Below are 27,381 nucleotides of genomic sequence, written 5' to 3' on the forward strand. Positions count from 1 at the left end.
TCAGGCAAACCTGTGTTAAAATCTTAGCTCATTCATTAATTGTGTCATGCTGGGCAAATCAGTCTCTCTGGCCTCTTTTTCCTCACTCGAAAAATGGAGACGATGAAAATAATGTCTCATAGGTTTGGATTAAATTAAATAATGTAGGTACTTAGTAAATGTTCTCTTTCATCCCTCCTTTGATAAATTTGCCAACTGAGATTTGCTGAATTACGTCTTTCTTATGCCAAAAAAACCTAGGACTTGTTTTGATGTTAATTAAACTAAACTATATTTCTGCAGGCTATCACAGAGGACAGAGATTATTTTACCGATATACTATAAGTATCATGATTTGGAAGGAGTTTCCCTGGCGTAGGTGCCGCATGTTTCTAAGCAATTATGTAATAAGATTATATATTCAGTCATTCAAATAATTATTACCTACTTGACATAAGTAATGAACTTTCCCTTTTCTTCAGAGTGTTAATCTCTAGTAAGGGGAATAAAGAGTACACAGATAAAGTATAGTGTAAGGTTGAATGTAGTATGTGCTAAGAGAAAAATATAAAAAAGTATAATGAGAGTTGAGAAGAAAGAGCAAATAGTATTGGGCAAAGTTAGGCAATTATTCCTTTGAGCTAAACCTTGAAGGATAGGTGAGAGATTAAGAAATTTGAAGATGTGGTAGAGTGATAATGTTCTAGGCAGAGGGAACAACATGAGGAAGAATATGTAGTTTGTTCAGGAAATTGCAAGTAATTCAGGTTGGCTTTGGTTGTTTTGTGTCTGAAAGGGACCAAGAGACAAGGCAAAAAGGCAGACTAAAGGCAGGCATTGAATGCCAAGCTAAAGAAATTGAATTTGTTCGGTTGGTTGTTGAGCAGAGAAATCACATGCAAATTTCATCATGCTACTTATTGTGTCAAACCTTAGATCACCTCCCTTTGTCCTTATAGCAAAATCTAAACTTGATATGGCTTTCAAGTTCCTTTGTGATCAGGCCCCTGATTTACACTCTTGGCTCAGCTTGCCATATTCATCCTCTCACCTATCTTCATTTGCCATTCATTCCTACTGAATTTCTTTTCGTTACGAAAACCACAATGCTCTCTGGCTCTTTATTAAACATATTGTTACCTCTACCCACAACTTACTTTTTCCCTACTTTTTGTCTAGCTAATTTGCGTGCTCGTCTTTCAGATCTTGGCTTATTTCTGCTTCTGAGAAATACTTCCTGTCTGCCCTCGTTGAGCTTCTAGTGAAGGAGACATACATAAGCAATTATAGTGTGATACATGCTTTGAAAGAAATTCATGGCTATAGGGAGTGCATATACAAAGGGAATATAGGTAATGGGCAAATATTTACATGTATGTTATTGGATACCAAATGGTATACATAGGATTCAGTAAATATTTGTAGAGTGAGTATTAGTATTATTTGCTTTAGAAAGCCTAATGATCAAACAGCAGTCTTTGGAGATAACGTTTTTCAAAATGTCATGTCTGTGCCATTAGAATCTTCTAGACTGCTCATTGAAAGGACAGATTCCAGGCCCCACTCTGAATCTCTTAATTTATAATTTTTGGAAATGTTGCCCATGAGTCTACATTTTAAACTACCTGAATGATCCCTATAGAAAGAGAAAACTGGAGGTAGGAAGATCAGTTAGGGGATGTGTAATGGTCTAGGTGATAGAGACAAGTGCCTGAATTACAGTAATAACAGTGAAAGTAAATATGGGACATAAAACTATAGGACCTTGCAGTAGTCTAGATATGGAGGATTCAAAAAAAGGAACAAATGACAGGGCAAAGCATATGCAGAACACAGTAGTAACAGTCATAGAAATGGATAAGGGAGTCATCCATTCTGCAAATACTTACTGCTTACTTGTGTCTGGCAACCTGCTCGGCATTAAGGATACAAATGTGAATAAGATGTCCTTTGACCTCTAAGTACTCAGTCTCGTAAGCACGTCTTGTAAGCACATCTTGGTTGCTTCCATAAAAATAAATACACTAGTGTGATATGTTATAAGAGCATGTACCAAGTGCATGAAAAGTGAGCAGCCATCTCTCTGGTTGGTCAGAAAAAGCTCCATAAAGCAGTTTTTGCTGAATCTTGAAAGATATACCTAAGGTCAAATGGTTAATTCTTTAATCATAACCTGCTAGAATTGATCTGTAACCAAGGAAGGATAGTAAGGAATTAATAAGGCCACTCTCAACTCACTGCAAAGGAGTTAACTTTTTGAAGGCTATAATACATAAATCTGCTGACTAGTCTCTTGAGACCTTTTGCTTTTACATTTACTTTAGATTCAGTATTGAAAAGTAAGAGTAATAGACTTAAGCTGTGTTTTTCAACCTGTTTTGTTCAGTTCTAACATGTAATATTTTTTAAAAAATTATTCCTAAAGTTCTATGAGGAATTGTGCTGTTTCTGCCTCTCAGCAGTCCTTCCTTTTGCATTAAATCATAGGCATTTCTGTTACCATCCTTCAGCTTATTAATGAGATCCTGAGGTTATTTGGGAAATGTTTATTTGGTAATTAACTCTTTTTCACCTGGTTCATTTTTTTTAACTTTTTTTTTTTAAATAGCTGGGTTTCTTTTCATTGTTGAACTAAAATGGATGTGTTATTATTAGCTGAACTCCTTAGTTTACTTTAGAGTTCACCCTTTGTATGGTTCTATGGATTTTGACAAATTGTATAATGTCGTATATCTGCCATTATGGCATTATACAGAATAATTTTGCTGCCCTAAAAATCTCCCGAGTTCCACCTGCTCACCCATCCCTCCTCCTGAGCCCCTGGCAGCCACCGATCTTTTTACTGTCTGTATAGTTTTGCCTTTTCCAGAATGTCATGTAGTTGGAATCATACAGAATATAGCATTTTCAGACTGGCTTCTTTCACTTAGCAATATGCCGAGACCAGCTCGATTGTAGAGACCCTAACCCAGCGGCACTAGAGGAATTAAAGGCACACAGAAATATAGCGGTGTGGAGTGGGAAATCAGGGGTCTCACAGCCTTTTGACAGCAAGCCAGTGATAAGCATTGTTTCTGTAGATTATAGATTAACTGGAAGTATTCCTTAGGGGAAATAAAGGGCTGGGCCGAAGTAAAGGGATGGGTCTGGCTAGTTATCTGCAGCAGGAGCATGTCCTTAAGGCACAGGTCGCTCATGATAGTTTGTGGTTTAAGAACGCCTTGAAGCGGTTTTCTGCCCCAGGTGGGCCAGGTGTTCCTTGCCCTCATTCCGGTAAACCCACAAGCTTCCAGCGTGGGTGTCATGGCCATCACGAACATGTCACAGTGCTGCAGAGATTTTGTTTATGGCCAGTTTTGGGGCCAGTTCCCAACAGCAATATGTGTTTAAGGTTCTTCCATGTCTTTTAATGATTTCATGCTGAATAATATTCCATCGTATTGATGTACCACAGCTTGTTTATCCATTCATCTATTGAAGGACATCTTGATTGCTTCCAAATTTTGGCAATTATGAATAAAGCTGGTATAAATATTCACATACAGGTTTGTGTGTGAATATATTTTCAACTCATTTTGGTTCACACCAAAGAGCACAATTGTGGGATCATATAGTAAGAGTATGTTTAGTTTTATGAGAAACTACAAGCTTTCTTCCAAAGTAGCTGTTGCATTTTGTATTCTCACCAGCAGTGAATGAGAGTTCTTGTTGCTCACATCCTCACCAGCATTTGGTGTGTCAGTGTTTTGAATTCTAGCCATTCTAACAAGTGTGTAGTGGTACCTCATTGTTTGTTTTATTTAATATTTTTTTTTTTTTTGGAGATGAAATATCGCTTTGTCGCCCAGGCTGGAGTGCAGTGGCGTGATCTTGGCTCACTGCAAGCTCCGCCTCCCGGGTTCACGCCATTCTCCTGCCTTAGCCTCCTGAGTAGCTGGGACTACAGGCACCCGCCACCACACCTGGCTGATTTTTTTGTATTTTTAGTAGAGACGGGGTTTCACTGTGTTAGCCAGGATGGTCTTGATCTCCTGACCTCGTGATCCGCTCGTCTTGGCCTCCCAAAGTGCTGGGATTACAGGCGTGAGCCATCATGCCCGGCCTGTTTTATTTTTTAAAGTCAATTTTCTTTCAAGAATTAGCTACTTTTTAGTATCTTTAATTAAAAATCTCATTAGAGAAGGAGGTTGGATATTTTGTTGAAGTGGGGTTTTTAAGTTACACATACATTTGCTTTATTAATGATTATGTCTAGTCCATGTTAACTTGAAAAATGAGACTATAATGAGACATTTTATTTAGGCTGCTACAAACAGTTTTAAATTTGGTCTTCACTTTATTTTAGTAACATTGATAGAGCTTATTTTTCCCGAAAGCTAAGTTAGAGATTATAGGACCAACCAAAGCAACTATTTTCTAAGAGTAATAATAAGTGACTCAGGTGCCAAATTTGTAGTTACCATGAACTATTGGAACCATATGAGTACTTAATGCCCTGGAGAGTCAAATATAATCTACTCTAATACAGAAAATAGAAATATTGAAAAACTGTAAATTGGATTTCATATTGTTAAAGCCACCTATAGCTTTAGAAACTCTGGACATTATTTTCTTAGAAAATGGATGTGTTCAATAAGAATAGAAATTATGTATTACTGTCTGCAACTCACTTTGTCTAATTATATCCAATTTATTCATCCAGTCAATATTTCAGGAGTGACTAATATACCAGACATTTTTGTAGTTGCTAGGGATACAGTGACAAATAAGACAAAATCTCTACCTCAGATTGCTCACAGCCTAGTAGGGGGAAAAAGAACAGTGTATGATCAAACTCTTCAGGGAACACATAGGGGGGCAAACACTTAATCTTACCTTAGGGATCACTAAAGTTTTCTGGAGGAGGTAGTTTCTAAATGGAAGCCTGAAAGAGTTGTTCCAGGTCAAGAAAAGCAAAGAAGGGGAAACAGCTTGTACAAAGTCCTAGAGGTTAAAGAAAACATTCTTTCAGGATATGCAAATGGTTGGGTATGGGTAAAAAGTAGACTGTAAAAGAATGGCATCATAAAAATTAAGTAAATTGTCACATAAATATATGTATTTCTTATGTACCCACAAAAATTAAAAATGAAGAAATTAAGTAAATTGTGAAAGGCCTTCATACTATGGAGTTTGACTTGATCTTGAAAAGTAAGATCTTGAAAGGTTTTTAGCAGAAGTGATATTGTCAGATCTGGTACATTGGTAGGTTTTCAGTAAATGTCTTCTCTTACTCCTTTTTTCTCTTTCTTTCTTCTTTTGTTTAAAGCGACAAGATGTTGCTCTTTTCCCAGGCTGGAATACAGTTGCATGATCATAGCTCAAGCTCCTGGGCTCAAGTGATCCTCCCACCTCAGCCTCTCAAGTAGCTAGGACTACAGGCATATCACCACACCAGCGTTTTCTTTGTAGAGGCAGAGTCTCACTCTGTTGCTCAGGCAGGTGTTGAACTCCTGCCTCAAGCAATCCTCCCACCTCAGCCTCCCAGAACCCTCAGATTATAAGCCACTGTGCTCGGGGCATCCTTTTTGAGGGGTAATCAGCAAACTGAAAAACCTCTTCTTACAACTCCCTATACATTCTCATTCCCAGTATAGAGGAGACTTTTTGTTTTTAAACACTTCCAAAGAATGCAAATTTATAATCCAGAGTATATACATTCTCACTGAATTATTGTACTGTTTCAGGAAGGAATGTTCCCAATAGTAGACATAAAAGTCTTTGCACAGTGAAAACTAAAATGGATCAAGCAGATGATGTTTCCTGTCCACTTCTAAATTCTTGTCTTAGTGAAAGGTATGATGAAGCTATTATATTAAAATATTTAAATGAAACATTTTCCTACATATATTTGTTCTATAAAGATGAATCTGATTTTTATGCTAATATTTTGGCTAAGAGCCTGGTAGAAGATCTTACATTTTTAAATAATCTTTTAGGTTGAGTCCTTTAATAGAATAGTTTTTACATTAGAAACATGTAAGTTGTTGTTCTTGTGATGTTGAATTGGCTGGTTTTCTGTATATTCTGTGATTTTTTAAGTAACAAAAATAACAGTGGTGAAAAGCAGTAAGTCAGTCCTTGAATTATCAATTTAAAATAAATTGTGTACTTTTCATCTTTGGAGAGAATATGATTTACTTTACAAATTTTTTTTTTGTTTTTTTTTTTTTGAGATGGAGTCTCTGTCACCCAGGCTGTAGTGCAGTGGTGCGATCTCAGCTCACTGCAAGCTCCGCCTCCCGGGTTCACGCCATTCTCCTGCCTCAGCCTCCCAAGTAGCTGGGACTACAGGCGCCCGCCACCATGCCCGGCTAATTTTTTGTATTTTTAGTAGAGACGGGGTTTCACTGTGTTAGCTAGGATGGTCTCGATCTCCTGACCTCGTGATCCGCCCGCTTCAGCCTCCCAGACTGCTGGGATTACAGGCGTGAACCACTGTGCCCAGCCTACTTTACAAAATTTTTGAGTTTAAAATACACGGTTTCCAGCAGCTGAAATTTGTGAGTACATATGTGTTGGCATTTTAAACATCACTTGATGATTATTTAATGCTTCATGAGAGATTTACTTTTTAAAATGTAATATAAAATATCTAAAAGTAGTATTCCAACAATTTATATGAATGAGAATCTTCTTTTAAAAATAAGATAAACTAGTTTTTGCCAGATTTTTAAAATAACCTAAGGGATTTGCTTTGTTTTATTTTAGTCCTGTTGTTCTACAATGCACACATGTAACACCACAAAGAGATAAGTCAGGTATGATTAAAAACAATGCTTTTTATTCTTAGAATACTAGAAATGTTAATAAAAATAAAACTTAACAATTTTCCCATTTTTTTACCCCCAGTGGTATGTGGGAGTTTGTTTCATACACCAAAGTTTGTGAAGGTAAATATTCTACCTGGTTTATTTTTATGACTTAGTAATTGAGAATTTGACAATAGCGTTATACCTGTGCCCTGAGATTTACAAATCTGTACCTAGCATTCTGCCTCATACAGGCAATTCAGTAAACGTTAAGTGAAATAAAGAGTGAATGAAAAAATAATATCCTTAATGATCAGGGCATTTCTATAAAAAATAAACTATTTTCTTTCCTCCCAGGGTCGTCAGACACCAAAACATATTTCTGAAAGTCTAGGAGCTGAGGTGGATCCTGATATGTCTTGGTCAAGTTCTTTAGCTACACCACCCACCCTTAGTTCTACTGTGCTCATAGGTAATAATAGCAAATGTGTATTTACAAGAAAGAGCAGATGAGGTTGATAATTGTCATCTCTAATACTTCTATTAAAAGGAAATATGAAAAGAAAATATTAGATAATGTCTTTGATAAGTGTGTTAGTAACTGACAATAATTTTATTCTATTAAGTGTAGATTGGAATAAATACAAATACATTAAGTGGTAGTCCAGTGGTGTCAAGCATTATGTTTTAGTACGATGTGATTAATGTAGAATAGCTTACAAATATTCCTTTACTGGCCTATATAAGCGTTTAAGAGGCAGTATTTGGTGTGACTGAATTCTTTTTACAAATGATTGTGGTAATCGGGGCATTAAAGCAGCATTAAATAAGCTTTTGTTTTCTCTACTTAAATGTGTTCTAAGGTCTGTATTGCCAGTAGTACTGAATTGAGGTCTTAAATTCCACAAGTGTAATTACATAACTATGTGATAAACTGCAATATTTATCCATTCATTAAACTGTAAACTCTTTGCAGTCTCACCACAGTTTCTGTTACTAGGATCTAGAAATATTTCCTATTGTAGGCTGGTTGCAGTGGCTCACGCCTGTAATCCCAACACTTTGGGAGGCCGAGAAGGGTGGATCACGTGAGGCCAGGAGTTTGAGAGCAGCCTGTACAACGTGGTGAAACCCTGTCTCTACTAAAAATACAAAAATTGGCCAGGTGTGGTAGCACACACCTGTAATCCCAGCTACCTGGGGGCTGAGGCATGGGAATTGCTTGAACCTGGGAGGCAGAGGGTGCAGTGAGCCGAAATTGTGCCACTGCACTCCAGCCTGGGTGACAGGGAGGCTGAGGTGGGAGGATCACGAGGTCAGGAGATCGAGACCATCCTGGCTAACGTGGTGAAACCCTGTCTCTATTAAAATAGAAAAAATTAGCTGGGCGTGGTGGCAGACACTTGTAGTCCCAGCTACTCAGGAGGCTGAGGCAGGAGAATGGCATGAACCCGGGAGGCAGATCTTGCAGTGATCTGAGATCATCACGCCACTGCACTCCAGCCTGGGCAACAGAGCGAGACTCTGTCTCAAAAAAAAAAGAAAAAAATCCTGTTATAAAACTACTTAAAAATCTCTGAGTAGCTGAGATTTGGCTAATCATGACTTAGTATTTGAAAAGTTGTGACTTTTTATTTTTTATTTTTTTAATTGAGACAAGGTTCTTCTCTGTTGCCCAGGCTGGAGTGCAGTGGCACCGTCGCAGTTCACTGCAGCCTCAACCTCCCAGGCTCAATTAATCTTTCTTCCTCTTAGCCTTCCAAGTATCTGGGACTACAGGTACCATGCCACCAGTGTACTACCAGTCCTGGCTATTTTTTTTTGTATTTTTTGTAGAGATGGGTCCCGCCATGTTGCCCACACTTGTCTCAAATTCCTGAGCTCAAGCAGCCACCACACCCACCTGTGACCATTCTTTTTTATTTTTATGAGATAATAAACATACAAGTTTAAAGAAATGTCTGTACATAAATGTGATTATAGTACAAACAAGTATTTGGAAGTTCATCTAAACAAATGCATCACAGTTTATAGGCAAAACATGAAAGATTGCATAATAATGGGAAAAAAAGTAAATATTCACCAACATTCTTTCTCTTTTTTCTTTTTCGTTTTTTTGTTTTTTTTTTTTTTTTTTTGAGGCGGAGTCTTGCCCTTTTGCCCAGGCTGGAGTACAGTGGCACCATCTCACAGCAACCTCTGCCTTCTGGGTTCAGGCGATTCTCCTGCCTTAGACTCCCGAGTAGCTGGGATTACAGGCACCCACCACCATGCCTGACTAATTTTTGTATTTTTAGTGGAGAGGAGGTTTCACCGGGTTGGCCAGGGTGGTCTTGAACTCCTGACCTCAAGTGATTCGTTTGTCTCAGCCACATTTTTTTTGTCTAAGAAGATACTGGGCCAAATCATTGTTTCTCAAATTGCAGATTATGACCTGTTCATAGTTGTGAAACTTATTTTGTGAGTCGTATATGCTCTTTTTAAATGAAATGAAAATTCTGAGTACATCACATGTAGTTAGGGTTTAGAAAATAAAAAATACAGTATATCTAGTTAAATTTGGGCTTAAGGTAAACAGCGAATAATTTTGAGATATACTTAACACTAAAAAATTATTCATTGTTTATCTGAAATTCAAATTTAATGAGGTGTCCTGTATTTTATCCAGAAGTCCTACACACAGTAAAGTTTGTTTTGTAAAACTTTTTTACTTAACCTTTGTGTGCCCATGTGTGTGTGCAGTCATAAAGTGTGTGTGTGTGTGTGTGTATTTAAAAAACTAGGTTGTACTCAAAGCCTGAGCTTAATTTATTCCCAAACCAGTATTACATTTTGTTTATTCTAGCAAAATAGCATTCTATTTTGATTCCTCTTTAGCTGGGAGTGAGTTAACCCTATTCTGTTGCTTAGATGAAATAATATGGATAAAATCATTTTGAAAAGATGTATTTAATATATAGTATGCCTTTAGGCTGTAGTGTTGTCTAAATGAATGCTAAAGTCTCCAAGCTTTAGCTTTTAAGTCATAACCTCACAGCATCATCTGACTTTCCAACTCATTGTGGACAGTATTACCATAAAGTAATGATCACCAAGCCATATCTTACCACCTTGTGAGTAGTACTAAGGAAGTAAGTATAGTTTATTCACTGTGTTGATTGACCTTTCTAATTACTATACTTAAGTACTTGAATCAGTTCATTTTGTTTCAAATGTGTCATGTAATCAAATAGTAGATGTGCTTTTTGATGTCTGACAAAAAATAATTTTTTGCATTCCAGTGATAATATACAATACACATAAATTTTTATCTTACAGTCAGAAATGAAGAAGCATCTGAAACTGTATTTCCTCATGATACTACTGCTGTAAGTAAATATGACATTGATTAGACTGTTGAAATTGCTAACAATTTTGGAATGCCTTGTTAAATTATTTATCTTACATTTTTAATTTCCTAATCTGTAATTTATCTAAGCCTTTGAGAAAGTCTGTAAACCTGGTCCTATATGTGATTTTAACTTCCTGTGAAACTCTGCTGTCTCTCTGTTAAAGTTGCATATATACAATATATACCGTAGTCCCCTATTCATGGGGTATACATTCCAATATCCCCCAGTGAATGCTTGAAACCTTAGGTAGTACCGAACCCTATATATATATATTAAAAATGTGTAGTATTTATATATATATATACCTATAATCTTTTTTTCTATAAGCACATACCCTGTGATAAAGTTTAATTCATAAATTAGGCACAGTAAGAGATTAACAAGAACTAATAATAAAATAGGACAATTATAACAAAATACCGTAATAAAAGTTATGTGAATGTTGTCTCTCTGTCTCAAAATATCTTATTGTTCTGTACTCATGTGGCAGCAGCTTCATCAGCAGATGTGGCCTCTCCAGTAATTTTTATATTTTTCAGTCCAAACCTATTCTTGAATCTGTGTAACCAACCATCCCTTACTTGCAGTAAATGGCTTGGTGTCATTCATTTCAGGGGATCCCTTACTGAAGTTTTCGTTTAGGCTCTATGCTTTCTGGCATAATGTGTAGCTGTCAATCAAAACAACCTGTTCATGTTTTCTACCCACAAATGTAATACCTTTTCTACTTCTATGGTGCACTGTGTGGCCACAACATTTGCAGTTTGAGGTGTGACAGCAAAACCAGCTCATATGTCTTTCTCCTTCACAATCTCACAGATAGATTTGTTCTTACCATAGATGTCGCAGTACAATTTTTTTCCTTTCCTTAAGTCGAGAACTTTCACTGTTTCAATTAAAGGAAGCACTTTATGGCTTCTTTTTGGCATATTTGAATTGCCAGCATCATTATACTTGTGCTTTGGGGCCATTGTTAAGTAAAATAAGGGTGACTTGAACACAAGCACTGTGGTACCACAATAGCCGATCTGATAACCAAGACAACTACTAAGTGACTAATAGGTGGGTACCATATACAGCCTGGATACGCTGGACAAAGGGATGATTCATGTCCCAAGTGGGATGGAGCAAGATGGTGCAAGTTTTTTTTTCTCCATTTCCATTTTCCTTTCCTAAGATTTCCACATCCTAGTGGTGCAAGATTTCATCACACTACTCAGGATGACACACAATTTAAAACTTACTAATTGCTTACTTCTGGAATTTTCCATTAAAAATTTTTGGACCTAGGTTGATTGCAGATAACTGAAATCACCAAAAGTGAAACCATGGATAAGGGGGGACTACTACTATATGTGCATTGAGAGTTTTTATACTAGTGATTTTAAACTATAATTTTTGCAGAATGTGAAAAGCTATTTTTCTAATCATGATGAAAGTCTGAAGAAAAATGATAGATTTATCGCTTCTGTGACAGACAGTGAAAACACAAATCAAAGAGAAGCTACAAGTCATGGTAAGTCCTCTGTTTAGTTGAACTACAGGGTTTTTTGTTGTTGTTGTTTTGATTTTTTTTTTTGAGGTGGAGTCTTGCTCTGTCACCCGTGATCTCAGTTTACCGCAACCTCTGCCTCCTGTGCTCAAGCGATCCTGCCTCAGCTTGCCAAGTAGCTGAGATTACAAGCATGCACCACCATGCCTAACTATTGTATTTTTAGTAGAGATGGCATTTCACCATGTTGGCCAGGCTGGTCTCAAATGGGCGTGAGCCACCATGCCCAGCCTGAACTACTCTTTTTAATTGGCACCATTGAAGGATTGCTCCTCTTTTCTTAAAAATACATTACTTTTCCTTTCTTGACTACTGAAGTAGTATTTTATCTCAAAGTATTGAGAGTAGAAACTAACTTGGTGTGCCTGTGATCCCAGCTACTCAGGAGGCTGAGGTGGGAGGATCGCTTAAGCCCAGGAGGTCAAGGTTGCAGCGAGCTGTGTGTGTGCCACTGCACTCCCACCTGGGCAACAGAGTGAGACCGTGTCTCAATGGAAAAAAAGAGAAACTAATTTGATTTCGATGATAGTATTTAAATACTGTGTAAGACAGTACTATTTAATATGTGGTTGTGACACAAAAACAAAGCCTATTGAAAATTTTCAGAGACAATAAGATATATAATTAACAAAATCTGAGCTTTTTTTTTTTTTCTAATTAGAAAGTAAATGTGGTTTAGATATACCATAGTTTACCTAATCAGGTCATGGAATATTGCATTTTTCTTAGTATGTGTGTATGTCTGTGTAACTGTGTAGGATTTGATATCTGTTTTTGTCTGTGTGGTATCATGTATGTATGTATATGCATATGTAAAATCAGATTTACCCTTGTTATAGGGCCACAAAATTGATTTGGAACATCTGTTTTGATAGGTCTTAGAATATTTAATTGTATCTATAGTAAGATTAGGTGAGTTTTAATTGTGTAGAACTGCTAAAGAAAGGTTTTTAGGGATTGTTGTATGAATAAAGGGCTTTAGGTTCATTGGAATCAGGGGAATCAGGCTTTACTAGAAGAACAGAAGGGGTGACTGACCAAAAAATAAAATGCCAAGTACTCAGAATAACCCTTTAAATACTGATATGTAATATTTAGCACATTCTACATAAACTGTTTCTATGAGAAAGGTTGTGAGAATAATATAAATTATATGGCTTATAAAATATTAATGTGCTTCTGTTTTATACTTTAACAGGATTTGGAAAAACATCAGGGAATTCATTTAAAGTAAATAGCTGCAAAGACCACACTGGAAAGTCAATGCCAAATGTCCTAGAAGATGAAGTATATGAAACAGTTGTAGATACCTCTGAAGAAGATAGTTTTTCATTATGTTTTTCTAAATGTAGAACAAAAAATCTACAAAAAGTAAGAACTAGCAAGACTAGGAAAAAAATTTTCCATGAAGCAAACGCTGATGAATGTGAAAAATCTAAAAACCAAGTGAAAGAAAAATACTCATTTGTATCTGAAGTGGAACCAAATGATACTGATCCATTAGATTCAAATGTAGCAAATCAGAAGCCCTTTGAGAGTGGAAGCGACAAAATCTCCAAGGAAGTTGTACCGTCTTTGGCCTGTGAATGGTCTCAACTAACCCTTTCAGGTCTAAATGGAGCCCAGATGGAGAAAATACCCCTATTGCATATTTCTTCATGTGACCAAAATATTTCAGAAAAAGACCTATTAGACACAGAGAACAAAAGAAAGAAAGATTTTCTTACTTCAGAGAATTCTTTGCCACGTATTTCTAGCCTACCAAAATCAGAGAAGCCATTAAATGAGGAAACAGTGGTAAATAAGAGAGATGAAGAGCAGCATCTTGAATCTCATACAGACTGCATTCTTGCAGTAAAGCAGGCAATATCTGGAACTTCTCCAGTGGCTTCTTCATTTCAGGGTATCAAAAAGTCTATATTCAGAATAAGAGAATCACCTAAAGAGACTTTCAATGCAAGTTTTTCAGGTCATATGACTGATCCAAACTTTAAAAAAGAAACTGAAGCCTCTGAAAGTGGACTGGAAATACATACTGTTTGCTCACAGAAGGAGGACTCCTTATGTCCAAATTTAATTGATAATGGAAGCTGGCCAGCCACCACCACACAGACTTCTGTAGCTTTGAAGAATGCAGGTTTAATATCCACTTTGAAAAAGAAAACAAATAAGTTTATTTATGCTATACATGATGAAACATCTTATAAAGGAAAAAAAATACCAAAAGACCAAAAATCAGAACTAATTAACTGTTCAGCCCAATTTGAAGCAAATGCTTTTGAAGCACCACTTACATTTGCAAATGCTGATTCAGGTACCTCTGTCTTTTTTTTTTGTAAATAGTACATATAGTTTTATAGATGACGATTCCTTCTGTGCTTTTTTCTGCTTTTTAAAATCTTCATATCTTATATTTAATCTTAGGCATCATCTGTATACATGATTGTTTAGGTCTTTAATTACCAGTGTTTAGAATCAGGTCACTCAAACATGGTAGATAAGTTGCATAGTTTGTGTATATCCATCACTCTTGAGACAGTTTTATTTTAAGTTCCAGGGTACATGTGCAGGACGTGCAGGTTTGTTACATAAGTAAACGTGTGCCATGTTGGTTTGCTGCACCTGTCAACCCTTCACCTAAGTATTAAGCCCAGCATGCATTAGCTATTTTTCCTGGTGCTCTCCTTCCCCCAACACACCCCCACCTCCTGACAGACCCTAGTGTGTGTTGTTCCCCTCCCTGTGTCCGTGTGTTCTCATTGTTCAGCTCCCACTTATGAGTGAGAACATGTGATGTTTAGTTTTCTGTTCCTGCATTAGTTTGCTTAGGATAATGGCTTCCAGCTCCACCTGTGTCCCTGCAAAGGACATGATCTTGTTCCTTTTTATGGCTGCATGGTATTCCATGGTGTAGAGTTCCACATTTTATTTATCCAGTCTATCATTGATGGGCATTTGGGTTGATTCCATGTCTGTGCTATTGTGAATAGTGCTGCAGTGAACGTACAGGTGGATGTATCTTTATAATACAATGATTTATATTCCTTTGGGTATATACCCCGTAATGGGATTGCTGAGTCAGATGGTATTTTTGGTTCTAGGTCTTTGAGGAATTGCCACACTGTCTTCCACAATGGTTGAACTAATTTACATTCCAGCCAACAACTTGAGACAGTTTTTGACTCATAAACATTCAGAGCTTGGCTAGCTAATTCCTGCTTTAATTTAAAAAGTGTTTATTATATGCAAATTGGACAACTCATATAAATATGTGGTGCTACTTACTATGTATTTTCTCTAAAGCATGTTAAAAAAATAGGCTAGATATAGTGGCTCATGCCTGTAATCTTAGCACTTTGGGAGGCTAAGGCAGGAGGATCACTTATGGTCAGGAGTTTAAGAACACCCTGGGCAACATAGCGAGACCCCATCTCTACAAAAAATTTAAAATACCCAGGCATGGTGGCATGCTTCTGATGTTGTAGCTACTCAGGATGCTCAGACAGGAGGATCACTTGAGCCCAAGTGACTGAGGCTGCAGTGAACCAAAATTGTACCAGTGCACTCCAGCCTGGGCCACAAAATGAGACCTTGTCCCTGAAAAAAAAAAAAGAAAAAAAAAAATTTAAATAGAGGAAATACTAGCTAAGTTTAATGTAGGCCAGTTCTAAAATAATGATTTGTTGCTGTTGTTGTTACATAATTTTCTTAAATATTTTAAAGATTGCATACTGTTACTGCTCTATTTCTGCATCTCCGTGGTGTAACTCTGTCCTCTTTGTTGTTGCAACAGTTCACTTAGCAACTAAACTGTATGTTTACAAAGTGATTTTATCTCCCTATGAGAAGACTTTAGTGAATAGCTCAGTGAATAGTAGAGTTGGTGAGACCACAGTACAGAACTGTTTGAAGTTTGGGTTAAATTTTTAGAGGAAAATGTTTGATACTATGCATATCATAGTTAAAGCCAATGAAAAAGCTAATATAGGCCAGGCACAGTGGCTCACGCCTATAATCCCAGCACTTTGGGAGGCCAAGGCAGGCAGATCACTTAAGGTCAAGAGTTCAAGACCAGCCTGGCCAACATGGTAAAACCCCATCTCTATGAAAAAAAAAACAAAAATTATCCAGATGTGGTGGCATGTGCCTGTAATCCCAGCTACTCGGGACGCTAAGGCAGGAGAATCACTTGAACCTGGGAGATGGAGGTTGCAATGAGCTGAGATCACGCCACTGCACTCCAGCCTGGGTGACAGAACGAGACTCCATCTCAAAAAAAAAAAAAAAAAAAGCTAATACATGTGATCACTGATGAAATGCAATTAAGAACTGGTTAGTAGAAAATTCAGAGGGTCAAGAAATTTAACAGAGCAGTTGAACTCATTTGCCTTTATCGTTGAGATTAGATCATCTTTCAGGCTGTTAGTATATGGACCCTGTTTTTAAAAATTGTGGTTTTGTTTTTTTCAACGTGAAAGAATTAAGAAAATTGTTACTTTTCTAATTCCTTTTCTATGCCTTGCTTTTCTGTTCACACCAGTATTAATAGCAATGAAATTTTTTCAATTTTATTTTCCAATAAAAATTACTTTGAGTTTTTTTTATGGTAGCTAGCTACTTCCTTGACCTAGATACTAATTTTGATTGAGTTGGTAACTATTATTAAAAAAACAACTTAGGTCTAATTTATCTTGAGCTAAAAAATGTAATAACTGAAAAATAGAGCATATTTAGGATTCTTTCTGCTTTAAATTTGACATTCAGTTATTTTCATGTAATTTGTGTTTTGAGCACTACCTTTTAATTAATTTATTTTTATTTTTTAGAGACTGTCTCATTCTGTTACCTAGTCTGGAGTGCACTAGTGTGATCTCAGCTCACTACGGTAGCCTCACCCTCCTGGGCTCAAGCAGTCCTTGCACCTCACCCTCCTGAGTAGCTGGCACCACAGGCATACACCACCACACCCAGCTAATTTTTATTTTTCATAGAGTCATGGTCTCACTATGTTGCCCAGGCTAGTCTCGAACTCCTGGGCTCAAGCAGTCTTCCTGCCTCAGCCTCCCAAAAGTGCTGAGATTACAGGCATGAGCCACTGTGCCCAAACACTACCTTTTTAACTTAGTGAAAAATATTTAGTGAATGTGATTGATGGTACTTTAATTTTGTCACTTTGTGTTTTTATGTTTAGGTTTATTGCATTCTTCTGTCAAAAGAAGCTGTTCACAGAATGATTCTGAAGAACCAACTTTGTCCTTAACTAGCTCTTTTGGGACAATTCTGAGGAAATGTTCTAGAAATGAAACATGTTCTAATAATACAGTAATCTCTCAGGATCTTGATTATAAAGAAGCAAAATGTAATAAGGAAAAACTGCAGTTATTTATTACCCCAGAAGCTGATTCTCTGTCATGCCTGCAGGAAGGACAGTGTGAAAATGATCCAAAAAGCAAAAAAGTTTCAGATATAAAAGAAGAGGTCTTGGCTGCAGCATGTCACCCAGTACAACATTCAAAAGTGGAATACAGTGATACTGACTTTCAATCCCAGAAAAGTCTTTTATATGACCATGAAAATGCCAGTACTCTTATTTTAACTCCTACTTCCAAGGATGTTCTGTCAAACCTAGTCATGATTTCTAGAGGCAAAGAATCATACAAAATGTCAGACAAGCTCAAAGGTAACAATTATGAATCTGATGTTGAATTAACCAAAAATATTCCCATGGAAAAGAATCAAGATGTATGTGCTTTAAATGAAAATTATAAAAACGTTGAGCTGTTGCCACCTGAAAAATACATGAGAGTTGCATCACCTTCAAGAAAGGTACAATTCAACCAAAACACAAATCTAAGAGTAATCCAAAACAATCAAGAAGAAACTACTTCAATTTCAAAAATAACTGTCAATCCAGACTCTGAAGAACTTTTCTCAGACAATGAGAATAATTTTGTCTTCCAAGTAGCTAATGAAAGAAATAATCTTGCTTTAGGAAATACTAAGGAACTTCATGAAACAGACTTGACTTGTGTAAACAAACCCATTTTCAAGAACTCTACCATGGTTTTATATGGAGACACAGGTGATAAACAAGCAACCCAAGTGTCAATTAAAAAAGATTTGGTTTATGTTCTTGCAGAGGAGAACAAAAATAATGTAAAGCAGCATATAAAAATGACCCTAGGTCAAGATTTAAAATCGGACATCTCCTTGAATATAGATAAAATACCAGACAAAAATAATGATTACATGGACAAATGGGCAGGACTCTTAGGTCCAATTTCAAATCACAGCTTTGGAGGTAGCTTCAGAACAGCTTCAAATAAGGAAATCAAGCTCTCTGAACATAACATTAAGAAGAGCAAAATGTTCTTCAAAGATATTGAAGAACAATATCCTACTAGTTTAGCTTGTGTTGAAATTGTAAATACCTTGGCATTAGATAATCAAAAGAAACTGAGCAAGCCTCAGTCAATTAATACTGTATCTGCACATTTACAGAGTAGTGTAGTTGTTTCTGATTGTAAAAATAGTCATATAACCCCTCAGATGTTATTTTCAAAGCAGGATTTTAATTCAAACCATAATTTAACACCTAGCCAAAAGGCAGAAATTACAGAACTTTCTACCATATTAGAAGAATCAGGAAGTCAGTTTGAATTTACTCAGTTTAGAAAACCAAGCTACATATTGCAGAAGAGTACATTTGAAGTGCCTGAAAACCAGATGACTATCTTAAAGACCACTTCTGAGGAATGCAGAGATGCTGATCTTCATGTCATAATGAATGCCCCATCGACTGGTCAGGTAGACAGCAGCAAGCAATTTGAAGGTACAGTTGAAATTAAACGGAAGTTTGCTGGCCTGTTGAAAAATGACTGTAACAATAGTGCTTCTGGTTATTTAACAGATGAAAATGAAGTGGGGTTTAGGGGCTTTTATTCTGCTCATGGCACAAAACTGAAGGTTTCTACTGAAGCTCTGCAAAAAGCTGTGAAACTGTTTAGTGATATTGAGAATATTAGTGAGGAAACTTCTGCAGAGGTACATCCAATAAGTTTATCTTCAAGTAAATGTCATGATTCTGTTGTTTCAATGTTTAAGATAGAAAATCATAATGATAAAACTGTAAGTGAAAAAAATAATAAATGCCAACTGATATTACAAAATAATATTGAAATGACTACTGGCACTTCTGTTGAAGAAATTACTGAAAATTACAAGAGAAATACTGAAAATGAAGATAACAAATATACTGCTTCCAGTAGAAATTCTCATAACTTAGAATTTGATGGCAGTGATTCAAGTAAAAATGATACTGTTTGTATTCATAAAGATGAAACGGACTTGCTATTTACTGATCAGCACAACATATGTCTTAAATTATCTGGCCAGTTTATGAAGGAGGGAAACACTCAGATTAAAGAAGATTTGTCAGATTTAACTTTTTTGGAAGTTGTGAAAGCTCAAGAAGCATGTCATGGTAATACTTCAAATAAAGAACAGTTAACTGCTACTAAAACGGAGCAAAATATAAAAGATTTTGAGACTTCTGATACATTTTTTCAGACTGCAAGTGGGAAAAATATTAGTGTCGCCAAAGAGTCATTTAATAAAATTGTAAATTTCTTTGATCAGAAACCAGAAGAATTGCATAACTTTTCCTTAAATTCTGAATTACATTCTGACATAAGAAAGAACAAAATGGACATTCTAAGTTATGAGGAAACAGACATAGTTAAACACAAAATACTGAAAGAAAGCGTCCCAGTTGGTACTGGAAATCAACTAGTGACCTTCCAGGGACAACCCGAACGTGATGAAAAGATCAAAGAACCTACTCTGTTGGGTTTTCATACAGCTAGTGGGAAAAAAGTTAAAATTGCAAAGGAATCTTTGGACAAAGTGAAAAATCTTTTTGATGAAAAAGAGCAAGGTACTAGTGAAATCACCAGTTTTAGCCATCAATGGGCAAAGACCCTAAAGTACAGAGAGGCCTGTAAAGACCTTGAATTAGCATGTGAGACCATTGAGGTCACAACTGCCCCAAAGTGTAAAGAAATGCAGAATTCTCTCAATAATGATAAAAACCTTGTTTCTATTGAGACTGTGGTGCCACCTAAGCTCTTAAGTGATAATTTATGTAGACAAACTGAAAATCTCAAAACATCAAAAAGTATCTTTTTGAAAGTTAAAGTACATGAAAATGTAGAAAAAGAAACAGCAAAAAGTCCTGCAACTTGTTACACAAATCAGTCCCCTTATTCAGTCATTGAAAATTCAGCCTTAGCTTTTTATACAAGTTGTAGTAGAAAAACTTCTGTGAGTCAGACTTCATTACTTGAAGCAAAAAAATGGCTTAGAGAAGGAATATTTGATGGTCAACCAGAAAGAATAAATACTGCAGATTATGTAGGAAATTATTTGTATGAAAATAATTCAAACAGTACTATAGCTGAAAATGACAAAAATCATCTCTCCGCAAAACAAGATACTTATTTAAGTAACAGTAGCATGTCTAACAGCTATTCCTACCATTCTGATGAGGTATATAATGATTCAGGATATCTCTCAAAAAATAAACTTGATTCTGGTATTGAGCCAGTATTGAAGAATGTTGAAGATCAAAAAAACACTAGTTTTTCCAAAGTAATATCCAATGTAAAAGATGCAAATGCATACCCGCAAACTATAAATGAAGATATTTGTGTTGAGGAACTTGTGACTAGCTCTTCACCCTGCAAAAATAAAAATGCAGCCATTAAATTGTCCATATCTAATAGTAATAATTTTGAGGTAGGGCCACCTGCATTTAGGATAGCCAGTGGTAAAATCATTTGTGTTTCACATGAAACAATTAAAAAAGTGAAAGACATATTTACAGACAGTTTCAGTCAAGTAATTAAGGAAAACAACGAGAATAAATCAAAAATTTGCCAAACGAAAATTATGGCAGGTTGTTACGAGGCATTGGATGATTCAGAGGATATTCTTCATAACTCTCTAGATAATGATGAATGTAGCACGCATTCACATAAGGTTTTTGCTGACATTCAGAGTGAAGAAATTTTACAACATAACCAAAATATGTCTGGGTTGGAGAAAGTTTCTAAAATATCACCTTGTGATGTTAGTTTGGAAACTTCAGATATATGTAAATGTAGTATAGGGAAGCTTCATAAGTCAGTCTCATCTACAAATACTTGTGGGATTTTTAGCACAGCAAGTGGAAAATCTGTCCAGGTATCAGATGCTTCATTACAAAACGCAAGACAAGTGTTTTCTGAAATAGAAGACAGTACCAAGCAAGTCTTTTCCAAAGTATTGTTTAAAAGTAACGAACATTCAGACCAGCTCACAAGAGAAGAAAATACTGCTATACGTACTCCAGAACATTTAATATCCCAAAAAGGCTTTTCATATAATGTGGTAAATTCATCTGCTTTCTCTGGATTTAGTACAGCAAGTGGAAAGCAAGTTTCCATTTTAGAAAGTTCCTTACACAAAGTTAAGGGAGTGTTAGAGGAATTTGATTTAATCAGAACTGAGCATAGTCTTCACTATTCACCTACGTCTAGACAAAATGTATCAAAAATACTTCCTCGTGTTGATAAGAGAAACCCAGAGCACTGTGTAAACTCAGAAATGGAAAAAACCTGCAGTAAAGAATTTAAATTATCAAATAACTTAAATGTTGAAGGTGGTTCTTCAGAAAATAATCACTCTATTAAAGTTTCTCCATATCTCTCTCAATTTCAACAAGACAAACAACAGTTGGTATTAGGAACCAAAGTCTCACTTGTTGAGAACATTCATGTTTTGGGAAAAGAACAGGCTTCACCTGAAAACGTAAAAATGGAAATTGGTAAAACTGAAACTTTTTCTGATGTTCCTGTGAAAACAAATATAGAAGTTTGTTCTACTTACTCCAAAGATTCAGAAAACTACTTTGAAACAGAAGCAGTAGAAATTGCTAAAGCTTTTATGGAAGATGATGAACTGACAGATTCTGAACTGCCAAGTCATGCCACACATTCTCTTTTTACATGTCCCGAAAATGAGGAAATGGTTTTGTCAAATTCAAGAATTGGAAAAAGAAGAGGAGAGCCCCTTATCTTAGTGGGTAAGTGTTCATTTTTACCTTTCGTGTTGCCAATCACTATTTTTAAAGTGTTTATTCAGTAGACTTGGTATGCTAACAGTTAAGAGTGTTATAAACTATGTCTTTTCAGCCATTTTTGTGTAGTCAGTTTGGGGGAGTATGGTTTGATATACAGATACACAGAGTCAGTATTCGTATACAGATTTGATATCTTGGTATACAGATTCGATATCTCTGAATCTGTATACCAAGAAATCATGTTTTAAGGGTCTCAATATATTTTCAAAAAGATTATTAGTATAATAATTGAGAAATTACTGTTAAAAAGTTTTGAGTTTCTCTAGAAAATTTGAAACTCTTAACAAAACCTGCATAATACTAACTTAACTGTTTTCATATACATAGCAAGTTCAGACTCTGACTTATATGAACTTTAAAAGTTGGTGTCCGATTATACCATTTACTGGGTAATATATACTACTTAGTTACACTACTTACATAGCTTCGGTTTCCTTATCTATAAAATGCAAATAACACCTCCCATGAGGGCTGGGCGTGGCGCTCACGCCTGTAATCCCAGCACTTTGGGAGGCCGAGGTGGGTGGATCACCTGAGGTCAGGAGTTTGAGACCAGCCTGACCAACATGGTGAAACCCCATCTTTACTAAAAATACAAAAAATTAGCCAAGCGTGGTGGCGCGCACCTATAATCCCAACTACTCCAGAAGCTGAGGCAGGAGAATCACCTGAACCTGGGAGGTGGAGGGTGCAGTGAGCTGACATCACACCACTGCTCTCCAGCCTGGGCAACAGAGCGAGACTGTCTCAAAAAAAAAAAAAAAAAGTGTATTTAAAGCACTTAGCAGTGAACTTGACATATAGTAGGCAGAGAGCATTCAGTAAGTGTTGGCTTGCTCCCTTTTTTTCATTTAGGAAGTGATCTAAAAACAGTATTGTTAGTAAATGGTATCTTGATCTTAATGTTATGTGGACTATTCTAACTTCCCTTTTAAATGTATATATATCTAACAACTTAGTTCAACTACAGTCATGTGTCATTTGACAGGGATATATGTTCTGAGAAATAGATTGTTAGATTTCATCATTGTGGGAACATCATAGAGTATACTTACACAAACCTAGGTGGTATAGCCTGCTATATACCTAGGCTATATGGTATAGCTTATTGCTCCTAGGCTGCAAACCTATACAGCATGTTACTGTCCTGAATACTCTAGGCAGTTTTAACACAGTGGCAAGCATTTGTGTATGTGAACATAGAAAAGGTACAATAAAAATACGGTATTAAAATCTTATGGGGCTGGGCTCAGTGGCTCATGCCTGTAATCCCAGCACTTTGGGAGGCTGAGGCAGGCGGATCACCTGAGGTCAGGAGTTTGAGACCAGCCTGGCCAACATGGTAAAACCTTGTCTCTACTAAAAATATAAAAATTAGCTGGGCATGGTGGCACATGCCTGTACTCCCAGCAACTAGGGAAGTTGAGGCAGGAGAATCACTTGAACCCTGGAGGCAGAGATTTCAGTGAGCCAAGATTGCACCACTGCACTCCTGCCTGGGCGACAGAGCAAGACTCCATCTAAAAAAAAAAAAAATCTTATGGGACCACTATTAAAGTCTTATAGGATGACCATTGCATATGTGGTCTATTGTTGACCAAAATGTCATTATGTGGCAAATGACTGCATTAGGTTAACCTTATACATACCTATATTAGGTATGTATTTGGTTTTGTTTTTTTGTGTGTGTTTTTTTCTATTAGTGTATCTGACTGGTAATAATCTTAAATAATTGAATCTGTTGGTTAGTTACAATTAAAGCAAATGCCAAAACTCCAACATTTCAGTGGATAATCTTAAATAACTAGTTCCTTTTTAAAAAACCTATAAACTCATAAAAATATTTTAGTTATTAGAACTCTTCCTGTCTAGACCCCACGTATTACAGAGAGACACCGAAGTTAGTCTCCTCATTCAAAAAGTGCCTTTTGCCCCTAAGTCATTCTGGTGGATACAGATTTACTTAATCAAGTGTTGTCCAGGTCACATTCAATATAGGATTTACTTTATGGACAAAGTAGTACGTTTATAATACTTAAACTATTTGCTGTCCTTTAGTGTGAAATTCTGAGGTATATATGCTTAAAGATATTTGTAATTCTTTTGTGGAAAATAATGGCTTTATTTATAGCAACCCATTCTGTTCTTGTGCGTACTGAAGTATATTGACTTTCCACCTAGGGAAAAAAAAACAATAACTCAGACTTGTAAATGCTTTCAACGGTGTTACTACTTAATTTCCCTCATTTCTGTAACATATAAGTGTATAACTTAGTCAGCTTCTGGTTACTGGAACAGTACAGGTCACTGTTAAACAATTAAACCACTTTTATAATAATCTAACACCTCCTAAAGCCTTGCATGGACATTTTTACTTATTAAATTATACAAATTTATTCCCTGTAATAAAGCATCAAAAAGCAAAGTACCTGTTATATATTATCTCAGCATGACATGGAAATGCCTACCTTGAATTATGGTTTAATCTTACCCTCTTAGCCTCTGTAGAATTTTTAAATAAGAATTGTTTCTATTACTAGTACTTTAATGTAATTTGGTAATTATAAAAAGCCTCTTAACTCTAATTCAAGGACCTACATAATAAATTACTCCTTCAGTTAATGGCTGCCCCTGTGCTGGAAAAAAAAAAAAAGAGAGAAAAAGTTTATTTGAAGAAATTTTGTTAGGCCTTATTGCCAGTAAACCTAGAGTTATATTCAGTGTCAGTTTTTCGAAAAGTAGCTTATCTGTGGTATCTGGTAGCATCTGTTTATCCTGTTTAGGATTTATCCTGTTTAGACCCTGTTAAATAGTGGTGTTTTAAAGTGGTCAAAACAGAACAAAAATGTAATTGACATTGAAGACTGACTTTACTCTTTCAAACATTAGGTCACTATTTGTTGTATGTATTTTTGTTTAACATTTAAAGAGTCAATACTTTAGCTTTAAAAAAATGGTCTATAGGCTTTTGAGAAATAAAACTGATATTATTTGCCTTAAAAACATATATGAAATATTTCTTTTTAGGAGAACCCTCAATCAAAAGAAACTTATTAAATGAATTTGACAGGATAATAGAAAATCAAGAAAAATCCTTAAAGGCTTCAAAAAGCACTCCAGATGGTAAAATTTGCTTTTTATTTATATCTTTTCTCCCTCTATAGGTATGGTATATAATATTCTGACCTCAGGTGATCCACCTGCCTCTCAAAGTGCTGGGATTACAGACATGAGCCACTGTGCCTAATCAAGGACCTCTTTATACTCTTAAAAATTACTGAGGACCTAAAAGAGCATTTGTTTATGTGGAATATATCTATTGATATTTACCATATTAGAAATGTAAACTGATTAATGTTAAAATTAGTAATATTATGCATTGGTCATTTGGAAGATATGAGTTCACTGAGTTATGCGGATCTTCTGAAAGTTGACAGTTTTATTGTGCAGTATTAAACAATCACTTTCATTGATGCCATTACCGATCAGAAAAGTTTAAGTAGTAGAAAGCTGTCAAGCTTACAGAGCCAGATACAAGCGTCCCAAAAATTCTGATTTTCGTCTAAAAGCTTGAATTTTTCCCCGGCAATAAGTATTGTCACTTATTTTTCTTGTAGGTGACAAGCTTATTTTCATTCATTTTTGAAAAGATGTCTGCCGAATACCCAAGTCTGAATAACTATAGTTTGTTGGTTATTCTTTCAAGTAAAAGGTATTTCGTGAAAAAATAGCTAGTATAGCTCACAACTCAATCATTTAAGTGTATTTTCTTGAGAAACGCACTGAAGTATGCAAGCATAATATACCAACAGTACAAATATCAACAGTGAAAAGGACATACATAACATTTTACTAATAAGACAGTTTTGACAGCTTGGATTCCCTAAAATGGTTGTAGATACCTAACAGGATTCCACTGATCATTTCTTGAGAATCATTGTCCTATAGTATATACATAATAATCTAAATATACAATATCAGTATTAACTACTGACAGTAAAACTACTAAGGAAAATGTAAGAATTGTTTGCAGTTTTTGTCCTTAGAGTATATAGGTTGAGTATTCCTATCTGAAATGCTTGGGACCAGGACTATTTCAGATTTCAGATTTTTTCAGATTTTGAAATGCTTGCATATACAATACATAATGAGATATCTGGGGATAGGACTCAAGTCTAAACACGAAATTTATTTAAGTTTCATAAACACCTTATACATATAACTTAAATGTAATTTTATACAATATTTTAAATAATTTTTGCATAAGACAATTTAAATTGTGATCCGTCACATGAGGTCAGATGTGGAATTTTCTACTGGCCTCATGTTGGCACTCAAAAAGTTTCAGATTTGTGACCGTTTTGGATTTTCAGATTAGGGATACTCAACCCATATATTATTAAGAATGTTTAGTCAAAATACTGTGTTCAAATGTCACTCAAAATAATTCTTCCAGATGTGGTTACCAATTTGATAATTAGGTTACATTCCTTTTTTTCCATTTGTTTTCAATTTTAGGATTTGTCTTTTCTTATTTAATTTTACATTTGAATAAATAAAACATTACATAGTTCATTCATCAGAACTACAAAAAGGTATACTTAGAGTTTTTATTCACCCACCTCTTGCTTACTATAGGTAATCTTTTTTAGTGTTTTTTTTTTTCAGGATTCTTTTTAATAAAAATAAGCAAATACATGTATATACTCATTACCCTTTCTTACTCAAAAGATACAGTATATACACCATTTTGCACCTTGTTTATTGGTTGTTGTTTACTTAAGAATTATTTGGAGATGACTCCTTAATGAGTATATAGAGATCGTCCTCATTCTTTTTTGTGGTTACATAGTAGTTGATCATCTGGCTGTGTCAGTGTTTCCTAGTTTAACCAATTTCCAACTAGTGGACTTATTGAAGATTTAATTAGGTTCCAGTTACATACTGAGAATGAACAATATCTAAAGCTTAGCTTTTAAACCTTCATAAGACTAAATTTTAAATTTGGTATTTGCATCAGAAATTAGCTAACACCTTTGAGTTACGATGGTTAACATCAACTAACTAAATTTATGCTGATTTCTGTTGTATGCTTGTACTGTGAGTTATTTGGTGCATAGTCATTATCAATTTGTGAATCAATAATTTATTTTCATAGTTAACATTTATTGAGCATCCGTTACATTCACTGAAAATTTTAAAGCCTATAATTGTCTCAAATTTTTTGTGTATTTACAGTAACATGGATATTCTCTTAGATTTTAACTAATATGTAATATAAAATAATTGTTTCCTAGGCACAATAAAAGATCGAAGATTGTTTATGCATCATGTTTCTTTAGAGCCGATTACCTGTGTACCCTTTCGGTAAGACATGTTTAAATTTTTCTAAATTCTAATACAGAATGAGAAAAGTCTCGTTTTTATAAATGAACATTTCTAAAAATAATGACACTAATGTCAAGAAGTTAACACTTCCCGTTTTAT

General features: G+C 35.6%; 1 protein-coding gene across 1 annotated transcript in view; it reads left to right on the top strand.

The window, feature by feature from the left end:
- The window catches only part of BRCA2 (BRCA2 DNA repair associated), an 84,553-nt gene that overhangs the window by 3,968 nt on the left and 53,204 nt on the right, over nucleotides 1–27,381 (top strand). Inside the window, exons 4-13 of the mRNA XM_003826866.5 lie at nucleotides 5,706–5,814; nucleotides 6,730–6,779; nucleotides 6,871–6,911; nucleotides 7,128–7,242; nucleotides 10,089–10,138; nucleotides 11,567–11,678; nucleotides 12,913–14,028; nucleotides 16,906–21,837; nucleotides 24,922–25,017; nucleotides 27,192–27,261. Coding sequence (XP_003826914.4) covers nucleotides 5,706–5,814; nucleotides 6,730–6,779; nucleotides 6,871–6,911; nucleotides 7,128–7,242; nucleotides 10,089–10,138; nucleotides 11,567–11,678; nucleotides 12,913–14,028; nucleotides 16,906–21,837; nucleotides 24,922–25,017; nucleotides 27,192–27,261 — 6,691 coding nt within the window. The remainder of the gene's footprint in view (nucleotides 1–5,705; nucleotides 5,815–6,729; nucleotides 6,780–6,870; nucleotides 6,912–7,127; nucleotides 7,243–10,088; nucleotides 10,139–11,566; nucleotides 11,679–12,912; nucleotides 14,029–16,905; nucleotides 21,838–24,921; nucleotides 25,018–27,191; nucleotides 27,262–27,381) is intronic.

The sequence above is a fragment of the Pan paniscus genome, chromosome 14 (assembly GCF_029289425.2).
Source record: "Pan paniscus chromosome 14, NHGRI_mPanPan1-v2.0_pri, whole genome shotgun sequence".
Classification (NCBI taxonomy): domain Eukaryota; kingdom Metazoa; phylum Chordata; class Mammalia; order Primates; family Hominidae; genus Pan; species Pan paniscus.